We start from the raw sequence: 23,390 nt of genomic DNA, 5'->3' as shown, positions 1-23,390 counted from the left end.
CATACCGACCAGAAATATATGCCGAGCCAATACTCATCCCCAGGAAAGCGGGAACACGATCCCACAAAACCGCGGTAGTTGCGTTTCTCCCAGAACGGTTGAAGGACACGCGAGATCCACGTTTGCCCACAATCTAACAGTTAGAGTCCCATGAGGGGCTACCACCACCCGAAAAAGGAGGAATCAGGGGCAAACGGAAAACGTGGGACAAAGGGCGGCTATAAAAGAGAAAGACATCGAAGAAGATAAGGAGAGAAAAAAGAGAGAGAGGGGAAACGCTGCCAAATTGCAACCAGGCCATTTCCTTACAAATTTCCTGAAATCATATTACACTGTTTTCCCGTAAACACCTTGTGCTAACTTAGGCATCGGAGGGTTTACGCCGGCAAAACCACCGGCGTCTCTGATCCGTTTTTGGTGAACGCAGGTCTAGCGAGGGAAAAGAAGGTGATTCCAGCCTGAGTGGTTCGAGCAACAGTCAATAACGTAAACGTTGGTGAAAGAATCTGGTCGGTCTAAGGACGAGCAGATTTCAGCATCAACATTTTGGCGCCGTCTGTGGGGAGCTGGATAAAAAGCTACCACCGAATTAGGAAGTACCGGAGAAACAGCGAACGGTTAAACATGGATGTGACGAGGAAGGACGCTCTGAGGGAGGATAACGAAGCTGGGGAAACAATCACTCTTCGGGAAATTGCAAATGAAGCCCGAGAGAGGATGACGCAAGATAGACTGGAGCGGATGGAGAAACAAATGGAGACTCTTGCGGCCGTATTGTTTGAGCTGAGGGACGAGCGGAGAAGAGATTGCGAAACCCCCGTGGGAAGAGATGGAGTTGGAGCAGAACCCAGCCTCCGGGGGCGTAGAGTCGGGGAAATCCCCCCGTACGGAGACCAACCTAACGGGGTGCATCCCCACCGAAGTACTGGTCGGGTCCCAGGGGAACACGTTGATGAAGGGAGAGACCAACCTCGCCCCGGACGGACACTGGAAATAAATGGCCGAGGGGCCAGTGTTGATGAAGGAGAGCTCAGACAGCGATTGCAGAACGCCGAGCAGGAGCGAGACCAGATAGCTGCACGTGATCCTGATCGTGCTGTAGAATTGGAGGGGGAGGTGCGCAGATTGGCGCAGGTGATAGAGGAGATGCAGGGCAAGAGAAAGCCCCCGAGCTGGAGGATAATGCTAGATGAAGAATCTCCGTTGTCAACGGAGATCATGAGTACCATAATCCCAAAGGATTTCCGCTTCCCCGACCTCAAATACTCCGGGCGAAGTGACCCGTTGGTACACATTGAGCGTTTCAACGACATGACGGGTGTGCAGGGGCTGACACCAGCTCAGAGATGTAGGGTGCTCCCGTTGACCCTAGAGGGACGAGCCCGAGAATGGTACCGCAAGCTGCCCCGAGGAGGAATAAAGGGGTATGAGCAGATATGCCAGGAGTTGGCCGAGCAGTTTCGGGGGGCAGTGGCCCCAGAGGATGACATGATGGAATTGATGGGGATGAGACAGGAGGAGCACGAGTCCCTGCGAGATTTTATAAAGCGATACCACCGAGCCGTACTTGATTTGGGAGCTTTCAATCACCCGCAGGCGTTGAAGGGTTTAAAGGAGGGTGTGAGGATAGGCCGGCTATGGTATAACCTGAGAAGCCCCCTGGTGCAGAATTATTCAGCAGGATATGAGCAGGCAAAGAGAGATATCGAAATAGAGGAAGAAAAATCGGCAAAGATAAAGAGTGAACAGCTGGAGGAGCTAAGACGAAAGGAAAGGAGAACTCCCAATGGGAGCAGGTCGGGAAAGCGAGCTGGGGAACCCTCAGAAAGGGGCGGAACATCAGCTAGATCCCGCCCTTACCCCATAGCTACAAGATCACAACAGTTCCAGCACAATCGGGCTCAGCCTCCACGTCTCCCATTCCCAGATCGGCAGCGAGAATTCCGGCAGATAGCTGCCGACCCCTATCATAACACTCCTTAGAGCATCACATGCAACCAATCCCAGGGCCAGACGACCAGATCAGTTAGCAACTATGCCAGCCCGAGATGACGTTCATGATAGCCGAGCCGTTCAGCTGGTAGACCAGAGCTTGACATATAGACAACACACTCCACTAAAGATCTCCATGGAGGAATTGTATGAGAGGATTGAGGGACGAGGCCTGCTATACCCCCCGGCCCCAATAAAAACCAACTCACCGACGGGATAAGAGCAGATTCTGCAAGTTCCACGACACTCACGGTCACACTATCAACCAATGCCGTGACCTGAAGACTCAGGTGGAGGATTTAGTGAGGAACCGATACTTGGACGAGTATGTAGATGGAATATCCCCTGCCACGGAATCACAGTACACACGGGATGAAGGAGTTGAGAGGAGTTTAGAACGTGAGCAGCCGACCGTCCGTGTGATAGCAGGAGGGCCAACATTGGCCGGAGATTCGAACAGGGCGCGGAAGAACTATGGGAGATACGCCCTGACTAGCAAAGAAGTGCTTTTCAATTTGCCAGCAGCCAAGAGGGCAAAAGTACGGCAAGTTCCTATTATGTGGACAGAGAATGACGAAGAGGGCATTTTGTACCCTCACGAGGATGCACTGGTAATTAAAGCGTTGGTGGCCAGTACAGAATTACGGCGAATACTGGTAGATACGGGCAGCTCAGTAGACATTCTGTTTAAGTCGGCCTTAGATGATATGGGGATTTCAGACTTAAAGCTGGAGCGAACGAATACATCCTTGAAGGGATTTGGAGGGGGACGGTTAACTCCCATGGGGGTCATTGAACTCCCGATTACTGTGGGGACAAAGCCATTTGAAAGAACGATGATGCTGGACTTTGTAGTGGTAGAGGAAAGAAGTCCTTATTAGATGATATTGGGGAGACCATTCATGAGGATAAGCCAATGCGTAATATCCACGCATTATCTGGCGCTGAAGTACCGAATAAATGGAGTTGTGGGTGTAGTGAAGGGCGACCAGAGAATGGCCAGGAGCTGTTATGCTACAGCGGCCAAGGAAACGCTGCAGGTGACCTCTCTGGATAATCGAGGGGATTCAAAAAATGGCCGCCAGGAACCTGTTGAGAAGCTGAAGGAAGTTGTTGTAAGCAGGAGCGACCCTAGCAAAGTGGTTAAGGTCGGATCAGAATTAGGCGAAGCAATAAAAGGCGAGCTGGTGAAGTGTCTACAGTCCCATGCGGACATATTTGCCTGGTCTCATGAGGATATGCCAGGTATTGACCGCGGGATAGCTTGTCACAAGCTGGCGGTCAAAAGAGGGGCAAGGCCGGTGAGGCAGAAAAGGAGGTGCTTCAACCACGAAAGGTACGAGGCCATAAATGCCGAGGTGGAAAAGCTACTGAAAGCAGGATTTATAAGGGAAGCTAAGTACCCGGAGTGGATTTCCAATGTGGTACTGGTAAAGAAGGCCAATGGGAAGTGGAGAATGTGTGTAGACTTCACGGACCTCAATAAGGCATGCCCGAAGGACAGCTTCCCCCTGCCGAAAATAGATCAGCTGGTGGACTCAACCGCGGGTCATAGTCTGCTCAGTTTCATGGATGCCTTCTCCGAATACAACCAGATACCCATGAACGAGCAGGATGAGGAAAGCACCACCTTTATAACTAACATGGGTTTATTTTGTTACAGGGTGATGCCCTTTGGCCTGAAAAATGCAGGAGCTACCTATCAAAGGTTGGTGAACAAGGTCTTCAAACCATTGATCGGTCGCACTATGGAAGTATATGTGGACGATATGATCACCAAGTCAAGAGAACCGAGGGATCATGTGAAGCACTTGGAAGAGACTTTCGAATTGCTGAGGAGGTACAAAATGAAGCTGAACCCGGAGAAATGTGCATTTGGGGTCAGCTCGGGCAAATTCTTGGGATACCTGGTGAGCCATCGAGGTATTGAGGCCAACCCGGAGAAGATACGGGCGGTGATGGAAATGAGGTCCCCACGAACAGTTAAGGAGGTGCAGAGCCTTACGGGGAAGCTGGCAGCATTGAACCGATTCATTTCACGAGCCACTGATAAGTGCCACCCTTTCTTCCAAATCATAAAGAAAGGAAAGAAGATGGAATGGACACCAGAATGCGAGGAGGCATTTGGACAGTTGAAGGAATACCTAGCCCGCGCCCCGTTACTATCAACTCCGAGAGAGGGTGACCAGCTGCTTTTGTACTTAGCAATCTCCAAGCGGGCTACCAGCTCGGTCTTAGTGAGGGAGGAAGAAGGGAAGCAACACCCGGTATACTACACGAGCAAGGCCCTGGTGGACGCAGAAACCCGATATCCACCAATGGAGAAGTGGGCGTTGGCTCTGATAACAGCAGCACGTAAACTCCGACCATACTTCCAAGCCCACCAGATCGTTGTAATGACCGACCAGCCACTTCGGCAAGTACTCCAAAAACCAGATGCGTCTGGTCGGTTAGTAAAATGGTCCGTGGAGCTGAGCGAATTTGACCTGTCCTATAGGCCCCGAGGAGCAACCAAGGCCCAAGCCCTGGTAGATTTTATGGTGGATTGTGTTGAGCCGGGGGAAGAGGTCCAAGAGGAACAACCGGAGGAGCAAGAGGATTCAAAGGGGACATGGCTGGTAATGGTTGACGGGTCATGTAGTGAGCAAGGGTCCGGAGCAGGAGTGGTAATACGGAGCCCAGAGGGAACCGAGATAACATATGCGGTGAAGTTCGAATTTCAACTCACAAACAACCAAGCTGAGTATGAAGCCTTTATCACCGGGCTCGGACTTGCACACGCTCTCAGAGCAGAAAGAGTTGAAATTCGAGCAGATTCCCAATTGGTGTGTAATCAGCTCAATGATCAGTTTCAAGCGAGGGGAGAAAAGATGGGCCTTTATTTGAAGAAGGCGAAGTAGATGGTTAGGCTTTTCCAAGCAGTGGAGGTAAAGCAGATATCCCGGAATGAAAATTTCCGAGCAGATATGCTGGCTAGGATGGCAGCCATTGCAGACCCAAAATTACCGAAATCGGTTCCATTAGAGGTAAGGACCTCACCAAGTATTGAGGAAGAAGCAGAGGTGATGAGAGTAAGTATTGGAGAGTCCTGGATGGACCCGATTCGCGCATATGTCCGCGATGGAGTTTTACCAGAGGACAAAAGGCAAGCAAGGAAATTAAAATGCCGAGCAGCAAGGTATACGCTACTGGATGGAGTGCTGTACCGCCGAGGGTTCACCTTGCCCCTTTTGAGATGTTTGGATGATGAGGAGGCGGATTATGTGCTGAGAGAGATTCATGAGGGAATATGCGGCAATCACTCGGGAGCAAGAACTTTAGCCTTCAAGGCACTCCGGCAAGGATACTTCTGGCCAACCATACACCAGGACGCCAAAAGGATGGCAAAGAATTGTAAAACATGCCAAAGCTTCTCCGAGGTTCCTGCACAACCCCCGGAAAAGCTGACGGCGATGACATCCCCATGGCCTTTCGCCCAATGGGGAATCGATTTGATTGGTCCATTGCCTAAGGGACGAGGAGCGGCGACATATGCAATTGTGGCAATAGATTACTTCACCAAATGGGTGGAAGTAGGAGTCCTCAGCCAAATCACAGAGAGGAAGACAACAGATTTCATTTGGAAAAATATCATCTGCAGATATGGGATCCCCTACGCCATCATCACAGACAATGGGAGGCAATTTGACAACGGCAACTTCAGGGAATTTTGCCGAAACCTGGGGGTGGACCTGAAGTTTTGCACCCCCGCACACCCCCAGGCAAACGGACAAGTGGAAGCGGCCAACAAGGTGATAAAGAAGCTCCTAAAGACTAGATTGGGAGAGAAGAAGGGAGCTTGGGTCGACGAGCTAGCAGGAGTACTGTGGGCCTACAGGACAACTCACAAAACCGCCACAGGAGAAACACCGTTCGCTTTAGCCTTTGGTCATGAGGCGGTAATCCCAGCAGAGATTGGAGTGGGAACACATCGGACGGAATATTTCATTGAGGAGCAAAATGACGAGCAGATTTGCTTAAGTCTGGACCTGCTGGAGGAGAGAAGGGAAGGAGCAGCACAGAAAGTGGCCCAGTGCCAGCAAAGGGTCATGCGTTATTACAACAAGAACGTACGCGTAAGGCAGTTCCGAGCAGGAGATTGGGTACTTAGGAGGGTGAACCAGAACACCAGGAATCCTAACCATGGCGCTCTTGGCCCAAAGTGGGAAGGTCCGTACAGGGTGATACGAGCCACTGGACCGGGAGCTTATAAGTTAGCGTACCAGGATGGACGAGACGTGAAAAGGTCGTGGAACGCCGAACACTTGAAGAAATATTTCCAGTAAGCAGAGTCCTCTACTGAATTCCCATTTTGATAAGTTATTTCTGTTAACCGCATGACGGCTTGATGCGCATGTAAATATTCAGTAGTTTTGTAATACACTCAAATTTGAAATAAAGATGAATTCAGCACGAAATCCCTTTGCTAACAAGCTCAACAAGAATTTTACTAAGGCCAGCGAGTGCCTATTTCTGTTCGGTCAGTGAAGACCAGCAGCTAATTTTCCTAAGGCCAGCGAGTGCCTATTTCTGTTCGGTCAGCGAAGACCAGCAACTAATTTTCCTAAGGCCAGCGAGTGCCTATTTCTGTTCGGTCAGTGAAGACCAGCAGCTAATTTTACTAAGGCCAGCGAGTGCCCATTTCTGTTCGGTCAGTGAAGACCAACAGCTAATTTTACTAAGGCCAGCGAGTGCCTACTTCTGTTCGGTCAGTGAAGACCAGCAGCTAATTTTACTAAGGCCAGCGAGTGCCTATTTCTGTTCGGTCAGTGAAGACCAGCAGCTAATTTTACTAAGGCAAGCGAGTGCCTACTTCTGCTCGGTCAACGAAGACCAGCAGCTAAAGCTTCGAAAATTCCACTAAGGCAACAAAGTGCCTGTTTCTGCTCGGTCAACGAAAGACCAGCAGCTAATTCTACGAGAAGTTTACTAAGGCAAGTAAATACCTACACCTACTCGGTCCACTAAGAAACCAGCAGGCAAGATCAGATAAGTCGTGCAATTATTTTGCAGAAGCAGTCTATGAGTAGACATTAAACAAGGGAGCCAATAAAGAACATCTAAAAATTTATTAATGTTCAGTTGGTTACAAAACTAATGAAAATCTAAAGTCTATACAAAAATAGACCTAAGGGTTAGGAGGGACAGCGGCTTCAGCAGGTGAAGGATCTGTTGTCCCGGGAGGTGGGAGGTCAGCAATCTCGGGAGGAGGGGGCACGGACCCCTGTCCCACTTCAAAGACACGCAGCCCAGCTTCTCCCTCCTGCACCCCATCCGAAGGAGCATCCACCTGTTCCTGCTCACCTTGCTCCTTATCTGCTTGGTCGACCCCCGCCATATACCGCTGCACTCCGGCCTCCAGCTTGCTCATGTCCAGCTCGGGATATTCATCCTTAAGCACAGACATGATACACTTATAGGAGAAGGCAACCCCAGAATCATACTCGGCATCCAGCCGGTCGTCCACATCAGCGGATTTGCCTTTCTCCTCAGCCAGCTGCTCACCCAAGGATTTAATTTCCTCCTCAAGGGTGGCCCTCAGAGTATCCCTTTCAACTTGAGTAGCCTGAAGATCAGATCTCAGGTCACCCAACTCGCCCTCAAGCTGGGAGGAAGTGGACTCAGCAACTGCAACTTTCTCCTCTAGCTCCATATTCAGCTTGTTCAGCTCAGCCAGCTTCTCCTTGGAGCGATCAGCAGAGTCAGCCTTCTTCTTCAACTCCTGATTGTCGGCTTGAAGCTTCTTCTCATGACGCGCGGACCCGGTCTTGTAGCACGAGACCATTGTGGCCAGCCTGAAGGAAACTCTCTGAACAGAAGCAGCCAACTCGGAGAGGCTCATGCTCTCGATGTCCTTCACCATCTTGGGCCCAACCGATCTTTTATAGTCTTTCTGATATGGACTCAGGTAATCACCTTGATCCCGAGACGGGAGAGGAGAAGATCGGTCCCCAGACTGCAAGCTGACCTCAGGGCCCTTGTCGGAGGTTTTATCCCCACCACTCTTACGAGGTGGAGGAGGAGGCAGAGCAGGAATAGGCGCCTTAGAAGGACCAACGCTAGGTTTCTTCGGAGGAGGAGGAGGGTTGCTAGAGCTGCTCGGAGCCCGACCACGCTTCCTGCTCATCGCGCTGAGGATCTTGTTATCCATTCCAGCGGCTAAATCCACTAGGCCCGAACCGACCAGGTTTGTTGGAGACAGGAGGTCTTGGCAGGTAGAAGCGTTCACCAGAGCAGTTTCCACCTGAAGCAAGGGTCGATCTTCAAGCCCCCCGATCAGACCCCACGACTCTGAAATAGCACAAAAGGTTAAAGAACCCAATAAGTAGCAATTTAATTAAGAATATAGGCAAAAATGAGCGACCTGGGGTGACAAAATGGGTGGGAAGATAAAGATCCCCACCAAGCGACCGAAATGCTGGGCACCATTTCCCTCCAGCAAAGAAGAATTTGTTCTTCTAATTTTTGCAAGAAGATGGAAACCCAGTGATCGGTTTCCTCTTTGCAGAACTGGACATAAAGTAGTACCAGCCCGCCTCCTTCGGGCTACTCCGCAGCTGATACAGATGTTTCACTTCAACAAGGGAAGGCTCCTCCAACCCGCACCTCTCCCACAACACAAACATTGCCGAGAGAACCCTCCACCCATTTGGGTGTAGCTGACCTGGGGCCAGGTGCATACCGCTCAGTATCTTAGCAAAATAAGGTTGGAGGGGCAGCCGAGCTCCTAGTTTGAAACTCTCCAAGTGCATCGTCACATACCCTTTCGGAGGCCGACTGGGGACATCCCCTTTTCCAGGAACTACAAGAAGAATCTCGTTGGGGATATTGTAGAGATTCCTAAGTTTAAATAAATCGGTGGGGGTAGTGGCGCAAGCCAGGAAATCAATAGGGTAGGAATCAGCCTCCACCCTATGACCTAGGTGCCTTTTCTGAGCAGGTCGGCTCGGTCCGGAGCTGCTTCCCTCACCATCACCTACTCCTTCAGGGAACCCAACCCCACCAGAACTGTGATTCTCACCAGAGCCCGACGCAGGTCCACCTCTATTCCCTACAAGCTCTAATTCGGGGGAAGGAGAGATAACCAAAGGGCGTGGGTATTCAAGGGTACTCCTGCCATGGGAATGACCTACACTACTGGAGGGTCCTAAGTTATCAGTGGGTATTGGCACATCGAAGCCTGAGTCCCCTGACTCTTCATCACCCTCATCAACAATCAACTTCCTCTTCCGATTTGACATACCGGAATCCCAGAAAGGAAACAGAGAAAACTCGAGTATATGGACACAAAGAAGGCAACACAGAACCCAATCAACAACAACCAGAGGAGAAGTTAAAAGGACTATACCTGGAATAGACTGACACTGATAGCGCCGCCGTGACACAGAAAACACCCGGCTAATGGATACTCCGGACGCTGGAAGTGTGAGCAAAGTACAGAGAGAATTTGGTTGACGGCGGAGAAACGAATAACAAAATGATGAAGACCCCAGTTTAGGGATTTAAAACGAAAAGGGGAAAAGGGAAGCATTTAAGTGATGGGATATGCCAGCTCACCCCCCCCATATATCGAGGATGGATAGCCCGTCGTTTCAAATTTCAAATACGAAGAGTCTGGAGATGCCGCGTCACCAACCGTTACAAGGGGCCAGGTTAGATGTAAGCCCAGATATGCTATGTACAGGTCACTTAGGCCCATGCTCAGATCGGGGCCTCCTCAGTAGAAAAATAATACATCAGGTCAGGCCCGTCTCAGTAAAAAGAGGGTCAGATGAGAAGCTCCCTAGGCTGGTGTGATTTGACCATCAGTTTCTACTCTTAACTCATTTCACTCGCCAGACCAGAAACTGGGGGACTGGTGTTGAGTGCATGAAGAACACCAGGTCGGCCATGCAACTAGTTCCATCCCAGAACGGATTGCTTCATCTCTTATATACGAGCAGAGCATGTGTGCAAGCATGAGCCGATCAGAGGAGAGAACAACCAGGGAAACATACCGACCAGAAATATATGCCGAGCCAATACTCATCCCCAGGAAAGCGGGAACACGATCCCACAAAACCGCGGTAGTTGCGTTTCTCCCAGAACGGTTGAAGGACACGCGAGATCCACGTTTGCCCACAATCTAACAGTTAGAGTCCCATGAGGGGCTACCACCACCCGAAAAAGGAGGAATCAGGGGCAAACGGAAAACGTGGGACAAAGGGCGGCTATAAAAGAGAAAGACATCGAAGAAGATAAGGAGAGAAAAAAGAGAGAGAGGGGAAACGCTGCCAAATTGCAACCAGGCCATTTCCTTACAAATTTCCTGAAATCATATTACACTGTTTTCCCGTAAACACCTTGTGCTAACTTAGGCATCGGAGGGTTTACGCCGGCAAAACCACCGGCGTCTCTGATCCGTTTTTGGTGAACGCAGGTCTAGCGAGGGAAAAGAAGGTGATTCCAGCCTGAGTGGTTCGAGCAACAGTCAATAACGTAAACGTTGGTGAAAGAATCTGGTCGGTCTAAGGACGAGCAGATTTCAGCATCAACAGTTAATTTTTTATAATGCTCTATCAGCCTTCATTTTCTTTAGCATTTTCAAAAAGTGACATATCCTAAATGATGTGGCACATAATTTAGTTTTGATTTGTTGGTAATGTGACGATGATAAGTCAACTATTACTAATTGATTGGTGCCATTTCATTTGGCATACCAATTTTGTAAGGCTATCGTTACTCCTTTTTTTTCATTCATAATATTTGTAATTGAGTAATGAAAAACATACAAAATTTGGTATAAAGTTTTATCCTAAATAATGTGATACATGACATGTTATTCATGATAGTGTCAAAAGTCTATTAACTTGTATCCCAGTTTCATAAGTATATTATTACTTTCTTAATTATTCTTTGACGGTCTTTTTTTTTTTAAATCGATTTGGATATTTGATCTCTGAATCTGAATGACATGTTTATTTTTTTCTTTTTAAATATGAATCCAAGAATTAAGTTGTTTGCTTTTCTCAAATTAAGGAAGTCTAAAAATCCATACTTTTACATTTTTACCTTTATAAAATTTTAAATAATAAATAAAATTTTGTAAAAATTAAAAAATTCTTATTAATATAAATCCCAATCATTGCGGGTACAAACAATGTGATGAGGGTTAATTGTAGGATTTATGTAAATGAAATAATTAGGCATGGCATTTCGAAAATAATAATAGTAATGAGGCACGGATGGTTGAAAAAATTTGACAAACTAAAGTCATTTTGTTTTAAAAAAAATATATTTGAAAAATTGTCTGAAATAATTAATTCCAGTAACATTAAGTATTAAGCGAAAAGGCCCAAAACCAAACCCCCTGTCCGCCTCCTCCCCCAACGCGTCTCTAATAGAGCGTCCAGCTATGCTGTCATTGACGCTTCCAACCCCAGTATTTTGGCTTAATTGTAAATCAGCCGTTGGATTTAAGGCATTCCAATTTAACAACGGTACTGGGATACCAGCAAATCCAGTGCGGTGAATATTATATATAAAAACTTTCCCTTTTACTAAACAAAATCTACAAATCTAAATTAGAAACCCACTCCTAAATCTCCAAATATAATTTTCATCAAAGTTCACTAACCATCGAAAATCCAACCTAATCAGACTTCATCAAATGAACAATTCATTCCTACGTGCAACAGCAATCAAAGGCCTGACTTTGGTCGAATTGTCGATGGTTTTGGTGCAGGGTCTGCAAACTCATATTGAGAGATGAATCCTAATGCACAACACTATTTTGGTGTAACACCAACACTAAAAATGTACCTTTTTCACACTAAATTACTATTTCATCTCCAACCCATTTACACCAAAAAGAATATTCTTCTTTTTATTCCTTTAATTCTCAAGATTTAATTCAATTAACACAATAAATATTACTATTATTATAGATAATTAAGTAATAAGTAATTTTATATCGATTAACAAAAAAATATAGAAAATTATTAAATTTGCATTTAATTAACTAAATTAGTACATTATAAAAATTAAACATTACATTAATATAGAAAAATACAATAACAATAATAAGTGCATTATGAAAATTAAACATTACATTAATATAGAAAAATACAATAACAATAAATAACAACAATAATATAGAAAAATATAATACAATAACAATAATACTCTAGTTATTCGAAATAATATTGACCAATATTTTGATAATATTGGAGGATCTAATAATGATCTCCCACATTACTAAATAATTGTTCTATTTATGCTAGTAGTAGTAGCTTTTTTAATTTGTGTTAATTTAATTTTGTAATATGTAATCTAGTAATTAATGTTATTGGCATTTTATTTTTATTATTAATTTTTGTGTTGAATATTTTTTATTTAAAATATTAGTATAATATTCAAAAATTAAAAAATGAAATTAAAAAAATAACAAAAAATTATAATAATAACTTAAATATTATATAAAATAGGACATATATGTAAATAAGATAAAGTAATAAGGATATTTAAGATTTTTTTTCCCTAGCACCAAATATGGTGTAATGAATAGTGTTGCACCATATTTGGTGCAATACTAATCATTATACCATTTTGGTGTTGATTTTGGTGTTACATTGGAGAAGCATTTTACACCAAAAATGATGTAAAAGGTGATTTGGTGTTAGATTTAGTGCTACATTGGAGATGCCCTAAATCTTGAGAGTTGAACTTCGGTTATATATAATTTAAATGAAATATGATTGCCCCACTTATGAGTTTATAGAACTTTTTTTTTTAATTGGCCATTTTTGTTTGATTTCACTATTGTTTGGGATTGGTAATTGTGGTATATTGTCTAAAAATTTAATTTTGTATGTCTTGATGGTCAAGAATTTGAAATTTAAACTTTTTTTTCTTAATTGAAGGGGTGATTTAAGACATACACAATCTGATTGAAGATATTAAGAAATTTGTAGTATGTAATTTGGCTGGAAGACTTTCCAGCAGCTATTATTAATGTTTGCTTTTAATTTATACAATTTATTTTCTTTAAAAAAAATGTTACTTAGAACCATTTGCTGCATATATTATGCAATTAGTTGTTAGGAACTCTTACTTGCATCGAACCAGCTTTTGCGTTTATCATTCAAAAGCTGTTACTCTTATGGAAACTTTGTTGCATATATTCAGCAAGTAATAGTTCGCAAGCTTTCATTAGTTAGTTGAAACTTTTAGCTTAAGAGATAAAATGGTTGTTAAATGGTTGCTGAGGTATCTTAGGGAACCTCAAACAGAGGTGTGCTATACAAAAAAGCGGAGGATTATACAATCAACATTGAGAGATATGTTGATTCAAACTATGTAGGTTATGAGGATGAAAGTAGTTCACTGACAGAGTACCTGTTCAGGGTAAAAAGTAATACAGTAAGATAGAATCTTGAAGTCTATTCTGCAATCTGTGATAGCTCCATCCACAACCGGAACTGAGTATGTCACTTTGGCAAAAGTAATGAAGGAGTTAACCTGGTTAAAAGGATTGATTAAGTAAATGGTGTGAGATTTGAGCACTGTTGTGTGTTTTGTGATAGCCAAAGTACGATAGATTTGAGTAAAAATCGGCTGCATCACAAGAGAACAAAATCAGTGTAACCTCTAAAAATCAATGTATTTCCACCGTAAAATCCTTGACAATTAATAAACTCAGGAAGAGTGTGTTTGTCTCGTGGATTTAAGCCTAATAAAGCACATAAATATGTGTGTTATTCTCTTTACTGTTTTTGTTCTTATCGGTTTTTTGTTGTATATGACTCTTTTGTGGTGTTTTTTATATTTGTTTCACAATCAACGTTACCTAAGTGTACCCAAACTATGACAAAGTACTCAAGATCTATCCTAAACAATTAATTTGGCTATGATCCTAACAACTGCCGACTTATTGGGTAACTAAAAATTGTTGTATGTCTACAAGTTGTTTATTAGCTAATAACCTATAATTATCGACTTAGGTTCCGTTTGGTATAACTTTTCAAATATAATTTATTTAAGTAGAGATTTTATTAGTAAAACTTTTATAAATAGGGTTTTTATAAAAAAAAAATTAGTTATTTAGTTATCAATGAGAGCTTTTATTAAAAAATGTGAAATTACTTTAATAGATAAGTTGTTTAAAGTTATGTTATGAAGAAATGAAATAAGATTATAAAATAAAGAAAAGATATTTTAGACATTTTAATACTTTAAAAAAATTCTAAACCTCTACTCTTAAAAGCTTAAAATTTAAGTTTTTACTAATAGAGACAAAATAACTTATTTAATCTTAAAAAGTTCTACTGAAAAGACAACCAAACAACAAGAAAAAATTTGAAAAGAATTTATGAGATTAAATAAACACATATATCTATTAGATAAGGTATAACAAATAAGCATTTATTAGGTAACCCAAAAACTGCTGCATGTCTAAGAGCTTTTTGTTAGCTAATGACTTTTCATTACCGATAACTCAAAAAATACTGCGTTTATAATCCTTAGACGTTGAATATTATCCAACAATTGCTTTAGAAGAAGACAAGCAAGGGGATTTTTGCCGCATGTGCAACGTAGTCATAGCCTCTAATATATACTCTTTCAGAGAATGTTTAGTATTGTAGTAGATTCACAAATAGTCATTTTTTAAAATAATTTTAGACCCGTAATTGTTCGAGTTGATAAGTAAATTGCTTTGGGTTCTTTTAAACTCAATATATATAGTAGTAAATATCCCTCTCTCTCTTCTTTTTTTCAAATAGAGACAATGTGATTATTGAAAGTTCTCCCCACAACATCTTCACCAGTACATTTCGACTTTAAATTCATATCATTATTTGGATTGAATGCATCCAATGAATAACAAATATAATCATCATTTAAATGAAAAAGGCTATATATATATATATGCTCTTCTTTTAATTGATATTAAATATTTTTGTTTTTAATATCCTTTGATCAGTAATCAAATGTTGGTTTTAGTTTCTTTCTTTTGCCTTTAGACATTCATGTGAATATGTGATGAACAAAGAATCTTTACATTGACCCAATGAACAATTGTTCATGAAATCTAACACGTAATACTATTTAATTAAAATAGAGTTTATATTTACAATAAATATTTTTGAGTACTGCTAAGCTTACTTAGTTGGGATACTCAATAAGTGTAGCATTATTGATTTTTTTTTTTAAATAATGTTGCTGTTTCATATTGTCATTCAAGCTTTTGGGAAGGCTACTAAGCGATTTCTATTAGAATTAGCATATAAAATGTAAATGTGGTTTTGTATATAATTTTGTGACATTAACAGTAAAAGTGTGGATTACTGATATTTAATTAGAAAAACTTTTCAAAATGGCAACGCAATACATGTTAACATCATATGATGTTACTATGAATTAATAACAACAACAACAACAACAACAACAACAACAATAATAATAAGTTAACACCATATGCTATTACAATTAATTTGAAAAAATAATGAAACAACAGATTAACACCATATGATTTTATAGTTGTCTATATGGTCATTATGGATAAAAATTATTTTTTAAAAAATGTAATGACATCGAAAAAGTTAACATTTAACAAAATCTTGTTAAATTAAAAAAAACATAAATAAACACAAAGTCTTGGTAAATTCAGGGTAAAGAAGTAGGATGTAAAAGGAAATTGTCAAAATACAGGGGAACTTTGGTATTTTTCCCAGTACTATTGTGAGAAATTTCGGTCATAACAAGCCACTGATTATTTACTGCCACTGTCTTTTGTTTTGTTTTTTGCAAATTATTATAATTATTATTTTCGTTAAAGGATCTAAAACCTTTTCAACTCTTCTCTCCTAAGAAAGGTATGATTTTTCATTTTAGTTTAAACAAGAAACAACTAAAAGAAAGTAGAAACTTAGAAGTATTCGTTTGCTGGAGGATTGCCCCTCTTCTTTGGGATTGTTTAAAGGAAAATGCTACTTTTCCCGGGTCAAACCATGAATTAAACCAAAACGACGCCGTTTTGGTTTCTTTTTTTTTTACTTTTTGCTTCCATGAAACGTAGTCGTTTCAATAACTGTGATGCAGCTATATGTTGATGCAGCTAGATTAATTTCTTGCCTTTCTGCTTGATAGGTTTCTTCGTGCACTTGATCAGCCGAATCTCTCTTCTTATTTCTCTTCCTCTTCAAGTGGGTATGCCAATAGTTTTTATTTCATTATTTTATTGCCATGTTGTTGGCGTGTTTTGATGATAGTATCCTCTTCTTCCTTGGTGTAGTTCCCATGTTTTATATTTGGCCTCAGGTAGTTCATCCATCGCAGCCTGCAACTCTTGCCACTCCTTGATAATTAAACAACAATTATCAACAACAAGAAATAAAGATCCCATTTATTAGTTGATTTGATTTTTATAACTTGATGTGATCTATTAATACCAGCAAACTTGGGAAGTTGAGCCCAATTCCAGTGGCCATATTTCAGAATATAAGCTCTTAACTTATCATCTTCTTCTTTACTCCATGCACCTTTCTTCATTCCTCTTCCATCATACGTTGGGGCTCTCACCATTTTTGATAACTCACTCACCACTCTCACTCTCTTTCTGTGGATGTGTTGAAAATCTTAATTTGCCTCCAAATCCTTTTCATACAAAACAAGATTTGTTTAAGAGGAAATTTCCCCAATTTGGATTTTAAACAAAACGAAGAGGAGTGGAAGAGGATTGGGTTATGTCGTTCTCTGGTGAAACAAAGAGGAGAAAACGAAGAGAAGAGGAAGAGGAAAACAAAGAGGAGAGGAGCGTTTGCTTTTGCTAGGGTGAAACGGTAGCGTTTCATGAAGAAGAGGAAACAGCGTCATTTTGTTTTAGGAGTAATGATACAGTCACAAATTCTTGTACAAACTTATTTTGTACAAACTAACATGACATTAATTCATTGGTTGAATGAAAATATAAAATAATAAAAACAAATCATGTGGGCCAAGTGATATTTAATTCAACCAATCTTATCATGCCACATCAGTTTGTACAAAATAAGTTTGTACAAGAGTTTGTGGCTGTATCATTATTCTTGTTTTAGCTTTCAGGGTTTGACCCGGGATAAATAGCAGAACTCTTGTTTAAATATAAGATTCAAAGCAACTAATGATTTGTAAATAAAACAGAAAAATAATACTTTTAAAAAATAAGAAAAGTCAATTTATTCTGTTCTAAAAGATTTTATAAATTTACAAATCTTGCCAAAATATTGGGGTATTTCTTGGAACGTCTTGAAAATGTAAATAGATAAATATATTGCACTTAATCATGCACATTACATATAAATAACAAATAAATATAGAGCTTCTCAAATGCGGATGATAAAATATGAATCTTGTGCGCATGCAATTATAAGACAGAAAATACAGACTCCAAATATTAAAAGAGAAAAGTATACTAAAATCTATATATTTTTATTTTAGTTTCATCCGTAAATCATATTTTAACGTCCACTCTTGAGAAGTTCTATAGATAAATAAATTTCTAAAAATACGTATATATGTTCATTTGAGCTTATTCAATTTTGCAAGACAATTGTCCGAAGGCTTAGGTAGAGGGAAATATGCAACTGAGCATCCATGATTAAGTTGTTCAAACCCGCAAACACAAACAAACACACAACCAAATAAACAAGAATGATTAATTGGATACGATGATTGGATGCGGGTGTTCTCTTAAGTAAATAAATATACTCAGACCATAATTTTTTTGTACAAACAATATTTTGCTTGATTTTAACAAAATAGAAGGATTAATTAAAAAGAAAACTCACTTATGGTTAAGGAGAAAATAATGGAGGAAAATGCGCATCTCAAGTTTAGTCAAATCAACCCCAAGGCAAATCCATTGTCCATCTCTAAAGGGAGTGAAAGCTCCGAATCTTGTATTATGATTCTATTTACAATTCAATAAGTCAACAAATCAAATATTTCAGCTGTTACTTTTTATAAACTGGCTAGATTCTAATTATTATCCTAATATTTTTGTCCCGAATGCAGATATGAGACTTATCTTGGATAAAGATAGTTAATTTCATAATTTGTCCTTTGAGCAAAGCTTGACTAGTGATAAATAAAGTTTACTCCCTCAAACATCCAAGTTTGATAATAAGAACAAGCAAGGCTAGTCAACACAGTCGTAAAACAACCAGAAGACGTTGATCGACCTTGTGAAATAGTGACAACCGCCCTTTCATTTTGGCCTGATTACGCCGGTTTCCGTCAGCAACGCCACTTGGGTTTGGTTCCTACAATTCTCCCTTCATTTTCTGACCAACTCCAGGGACCAAACCGGCCGTTTTCGCCGGCGATCTGCCGTTGGATATTCACGGCTTTAAGAGCTCAATCTACTACCTTCGCTGCGCGTGGGAGCCTACTACCACCATCATTAGAGCCAACATGGCCTGAAGGGCCTAACCTGAGCTTCCCGACCACCAAGCTTGACTACCGGTCACCTTTGACCGCAAGGGCAATTTGGTAAGGTCCTAAGACCACTACCAAACACCCACGGCTTCAGCGGCCACCGGAGGAAATGATCCACTAGATTTCACCTACGTCCAACCCCTTGACTTACAACATCTAACCCAGCAGCACTTACATCAAAATGGCAAACCTAGGTCACGAGATACCCAACACACCGTCGGCGCCATTCTCGACATCGGCGATGTTATAACACGACTGTTATTGCCACCCTCGAACCTTCCCAACACAACCTTACCCACACTGACATCTCAACAATCACCACCAACCACTCGTAATGACCTAACTCGTTTGGAGGCTTGAAGCCATTCCACCAACCCAACCTCCCTAAACCGTGGCACCAACATCAACCCCAAGCCTTCATATGTTTCTGCTCTCAACTCGGTTAATGTCCTCAACTTTAGTGCAACTTCAAGACCACAAAAGTCTATTGTAGATGTCGTAACTGGTTCTACTGCTTTATCAATTCTTGTGAAACCAGTTCAGTTACACAAAGGTGAACCAGCTGTCTATTTCTCCACTGCGGAAATTTGAGAAATGGCTGAGCCTTTTAAATTAGTTCTTGTCGGTAAGTTTTTTTTTTTGGTCGCCCTCTCATGGATGTTATTCGAAATTTTTTTGTTTCTTTAGGGCTGAAAGGAAATCCTCAGATTTCCTTACTTGATAATAGACACATTTTGATTAAATTATAAATGGAGGAAGAGTATTCTCATATATGGGTTAGACAGAGTTGGTATGTTAATAGTTGAAGGATGCGGGTTTTTAAATGGTCTACTATCTTCTATTGCTCGGTATAATCTCCCATTGTTCCTATTTATGTATTTTTTCCTTATTTACCTGTTTATTTTGTTCACTGTAAGCCTACACTATTTTGAATTGCTTCTGCTGTTGGTACTCCTTTATGAATGGATCACGATACAGCCTCGATTAATAGGCCATCTGTTGTCAGGGTATTGGTAGAGTTTGACATTTCGCAACCTTTGTTGCCACGCATTTGGATTGGTAAGGGCAATTCAGGTTTTGGTAGGATGTTATTTTTAAGCGGGTTTCAACTTATTGTGATTCATTAATCATCTGTCAAAATGCTTACATGAATCACAATAAGCTAGAACCCACTTAAAAATAACATTCTGCCAAGAACCTAAATTGCCTGCACCAATCTAAATACGCGGCAACAAAGACTGCGAAATTTCATACTCTACCAATACCTTGGCAACAAATGACCTATTAACTAAGGCCATAGCACGATCCACGCATAAAGGAGTACCAATAGCAGAAGCAATTGAAAATAGCACAGGCTTACAGTGAACAAAATGAACAGGTAAATAAGGAAAATATACACAAACAGGAACAATGGGAGATTCCACCGAGCAATGGAAGTTAGTGAAATGCAAGTTATGCAACCGAAGAGGGTGAGTGAATTGGGTTTTTAAAAATTATGCAATACAATTCGCACAAAAATTTAATCTATTGCCTTAATCAAATCAAAAACAATAAATTCAATCAAGCACAATATTAAAAGAGTAAGGGAAGAGAAAAACAAACACAAGGATTTTTACGTGATTCGGCTATCCCTGCCTATATCCACGCCTCCAAGCTCACCCGACTTAAGGATTTCACTATCCAAGCCTCCCAATGCTTCAAATGTTTACAATTGACTTCCAATGTGTCAATGGACCTTTACAACAAGAGATTATATCCCCAATCTCTTCACCCCAAGTGTTTCTCATACTTGTACACTTACAATTTGATGAAAAATGAAAATCACAACAATGAAACTCTCTTTAAGAGTGGATAAATAAATTATAACTCAATGATGATTCAACAAATGATGATTTACGAAATGGAAGCTCAATATATGTTATATGATCTTGTTTTTTCTTGTATTAGTTCTTGAAATGAAATTGAAGTTGAGTTTTTATAGTTAAAGTCCGAAAACTAGTTGTTATAGGCAAATTCCAGTGCCCAAGCGGGTAGCTGCTTGATTTATCCAGCTAGCCGCCCATGAACAATGATATTACCGTTATTTTTGAATATGCTACAGTAATACTATTCACTAAAATTACACTTTAACTCAAAACTTTTTATAATTATACTACGATCCAAAACGTCAGAAAACTTTACAAATAGATATAATTTTGTAATTTCTTAATAATAATTGTCTTTCCAAAACTTTTTAAAATTATGATATGGCCCCAAAAATATTATTCTTTTGCAAAAATGTCCTTTTCAACATAATACCATATTTTTCAAAGTTCTCAAAATCTTTCACTTTAGTCCTAAATATTCATAAATTATAGTATGGCCCAAAACATTTTAAATATTTGTAAAAAGGTCCAACTCCGAAATTCAATAATAATACTTATTAAAATCAAAGATTTTAAAACTTTGCATTTAAGTCCAAATTACTCAAAACCACAAGGTACTTTATCTTATAAAAATAAAACCTTTTAGTTTACAAAAAGTAATTAATTAAATTAATCTCTTGAGCTTCTCAAATGCTAAATCATGCATCAATTAAATCATACCGGCTTTACAAGAATTTATCACACTAATTTATCCGTTGAGCTCTAAACTTTATTCTTGATTTCACCGTTGTCTGTTGAGTGTCTTGAACTTGATTTCACTTGCATAAATATTACTCTTCAAAAACTAGTGAAAATGTGAAATACAATATTTGTTAAATCACTTAATACATATGTTTGTTATCATCAAAATTATAATATGTGTAGCCCTTTAGGCTAACAGTTAGTAGACCACTTAAAAACTCGCATCCCTCTACCATTAACATACCAACTCCGCCTAACCCATATCCCAGAATAGTCTTCCTCTATTTTCAATTTAATCAAAATATGTCTATTATCAAGTAAGGAAATTTGAAGATTTCCTTTTAGTAGGGATGGCAATTGTACCCGCAAACCCGCCCAAACCCACCCGCCAAAACCCGCCCGTTGCGGGCGGGTTTAGTATTATAAATTAAAACCCGCATATGGATGCGGGTGGGTTTGGTATTAACCTTATATCCGGTGGATACCCGCATGGATATCTACCAAACCCGCAATATTTTTTTCAAATATTTTTAATTTAATTTTAATCTAAAAATGTATAAAGAAAATAATGTCATTAATTAAATTACCAAATTGCCAAAGGCTCAAAGTTGTGTATGTGTGTATGTGGCCTATATCCTATTCTAAAGTCATAATCTAAAGAAAACAAAAGGCATTTTCCTTCGAATTAGTATTTGAAAATATTAATCTTAATTATTATTATAGGCATTGTGTTGGATGGGTGCTTATGGTGGTGAATGAAATGAATATCTTCTCTTGGAGCTTGTTTTAAATGATAATATGAAATGTAATTATTATTTTTAGATACTAGTTTATGTTTTTTAAATGGATTTGTGTAATTTATACTTAAATTTGAGAATTTGTGTTGAATTGATGTGGAAATTTTAATTTTTCATTTACATTATTTAAATATAAAATTGAGTATGTTATATGGAATTTAAGGTTATTATTATAAATTTATATATTAAACATTTGTGATTTTAAATACAAAAACCCGCAAAAAATCCGCCGGATACCATTGCAGGTTTGGTAATTGTTAAAACCCGCTGCGGGTGGGTTTTTGTAAAAAAATTAAAATCCGCTACGGGTTGCGGGTGGATTTGGTAATTTAAATTTTATGCGGGTTTGGGTTTGGTAATGGCAAACCCGCTGCGGGCGGTGCCCATTGCCATCCCTACCTTTTAGCCCTAAAGAAACAAAATATTTTTGAATAACATCCATAGGAAGGCGACCAAAGGATAAATTACTGACAAAAGCCAATTTAAAAGGCTCAGCCATCTCTCAAATTTCCGCAGTAGAGAAATGGACAACTGGTTCACCTTTGTGCACCTGAACTGGTTTCACAGGATTTGATGAAGTAATAAAACCAGTCATGGCATCTACAATAGACTTTTGTGGTCTTGAAGTGGCACTAAGGTTGAGGACAGTAACCGGGTTGAGAGCATAAGTAGATGAAGGCTTGGGGTTGATGTTGGTGTCACGATTTAGCGGGGTTAGGTTGGTGGAATGGGTTCGGGCACCCACACGAGTTAGGTCATTACGAGTGGCTGGTGGTAGTTGTTGGGATGTCAGTGTGAGTAAGGTTGTGTTGGGAAGGTTCAAGGGTTGCAATAGCAATCGTGTTACAGCATCCCTGACGTCGACAATGGCGCCAACGGCGTGTTGGGTAGTTTGTGACCTAGGTTTTCCATTTTGATGTAACTGCTTCTGGGTTAGATGTTGTCAGTCAAGGGGCTGAACGCAAGTGAAATCTAATGGATTATCTCCCCTGGTGGCTGCTAAAACCATAGGTGTTTGGTAGTGGTCTTAAGACCTCGAACTGTGAAATTACCAAATTGCCCTTGTCGGTCAAAGGTAATCGATAGTCAAGCTCGATTGCTGGGAAGCTCAGGTTAGACCCTTCAAGAAACGCTAAGTCCAATTATGGTGGCGGTAGGCTCCCACGCGCGATTACAGTGGTAGATCGAACTCCTAAATTCGTGAATATCCAACGGTTGATCGATGGCGAAAACGACCGGCTTGGTCCTTGGGGTTGGTCCGAAAATGAAGAGAGAATCGTAGGGAACTAAATCCAGGTGGTGGCGATGACGGAAACCGGCGTAATCAGGTCCAAATGAGAAGGTTGTTGTTGTTGTTTCGCGTGATCGATCAACGTCTTCTAGTCAATTTACAACGGCGTTGATGACAGACAAACAACCGGCGTAGCTCAAGCTTCCGATCAGTACCTCCATTGGCTGGTGAAATGGTCGGAAACGCGAGATCCATCTGGGTCGAATCACT

General features: G+C 40.6%; 3 protein-coding genes across 3 annotated transcripts; 1 reads left to right on the top strand and 2 right to left on the bottom strand.

Moving 5' to 3' along the window:
• Positions 1–2,035: 2,035 nt before the first annotated feature.
• LOC127899252 (uncharacterized) lies at positions 2,036–2,873 on the top strand. Its single transcript, XM_052432591.1, has 2 exons — positions 2,036–2,080; positions 2,277–2,873. Exons 1-2 carry the CDS (start codon positions 2,036–2,038, stop codon positions 2,871–2,873), a joined length of 642 nt encoding a protein of 213 aa, XP_052288551.1.
• A 4,286-nt stretch (positions 2,874–7,159) lies between these two features.
• LOC127899251 (uncharacterized) lies at positions 7,160–9,272 on the bottom strand. Its single transcript, XM_052432590.1, has 2 exons — positions 8,543–9,272; positions 7,160–8,322 (listed from the first exon to the last, which is right to left on the bottom strand). The coding sequence occupies exons 1-2, from the start codon at positions 9,270–9,272 to the stop codon at positions 7,160–7,162; spliced, it is 1,893 nt and encodes a 630-aa protein (XP_052288550.1).
• Positions 9,273–16,164: 6,892 nt separating this feature from the next.
• On the bottom strand, positions 16,165–16,704 carry LOC107177040 (transcription factor MYB10-like). The gene is made up of 2 exons (XM_052432530.1): positions 16,441–16,704; positions 16,165–16,356 (listed from the first exon to the last, which is right to left on the bottom strand). The coding sequence occupies exons 1-2, from the start codon at positions 16,591–16,593 to the stop codon at positions 16,234–16,236; spliced, it is 276 nt and encodes a 91-aa protein (XP_052288490.1). The 5' UTR covers positions 16,594–16,704; the 3' UTR covers positions 16,165–16,233.
• Between the last annotated feature and the right edge of the window lie 6,686 nt (positions 16,705–23,390).

The sequence above is a fragment of the Citrus sinensis genome, chromosome 8, assembly GCF_022201045.2.
Source record: "Citrus sinensis cultivar Valencia sweet orange chromosome 8, DVS_A1.0, whole genome shotgun sequence".
Lineage (NCBI taxonomy): Eukaryota > Viridiplantae > Streptophyta > Magnoliopsida > Sapindales > Rutaceae > Citrus > Citrus sinensis.
This window is presented reverse-complemented; position numbering and strand designations above follow the sequence as displayed.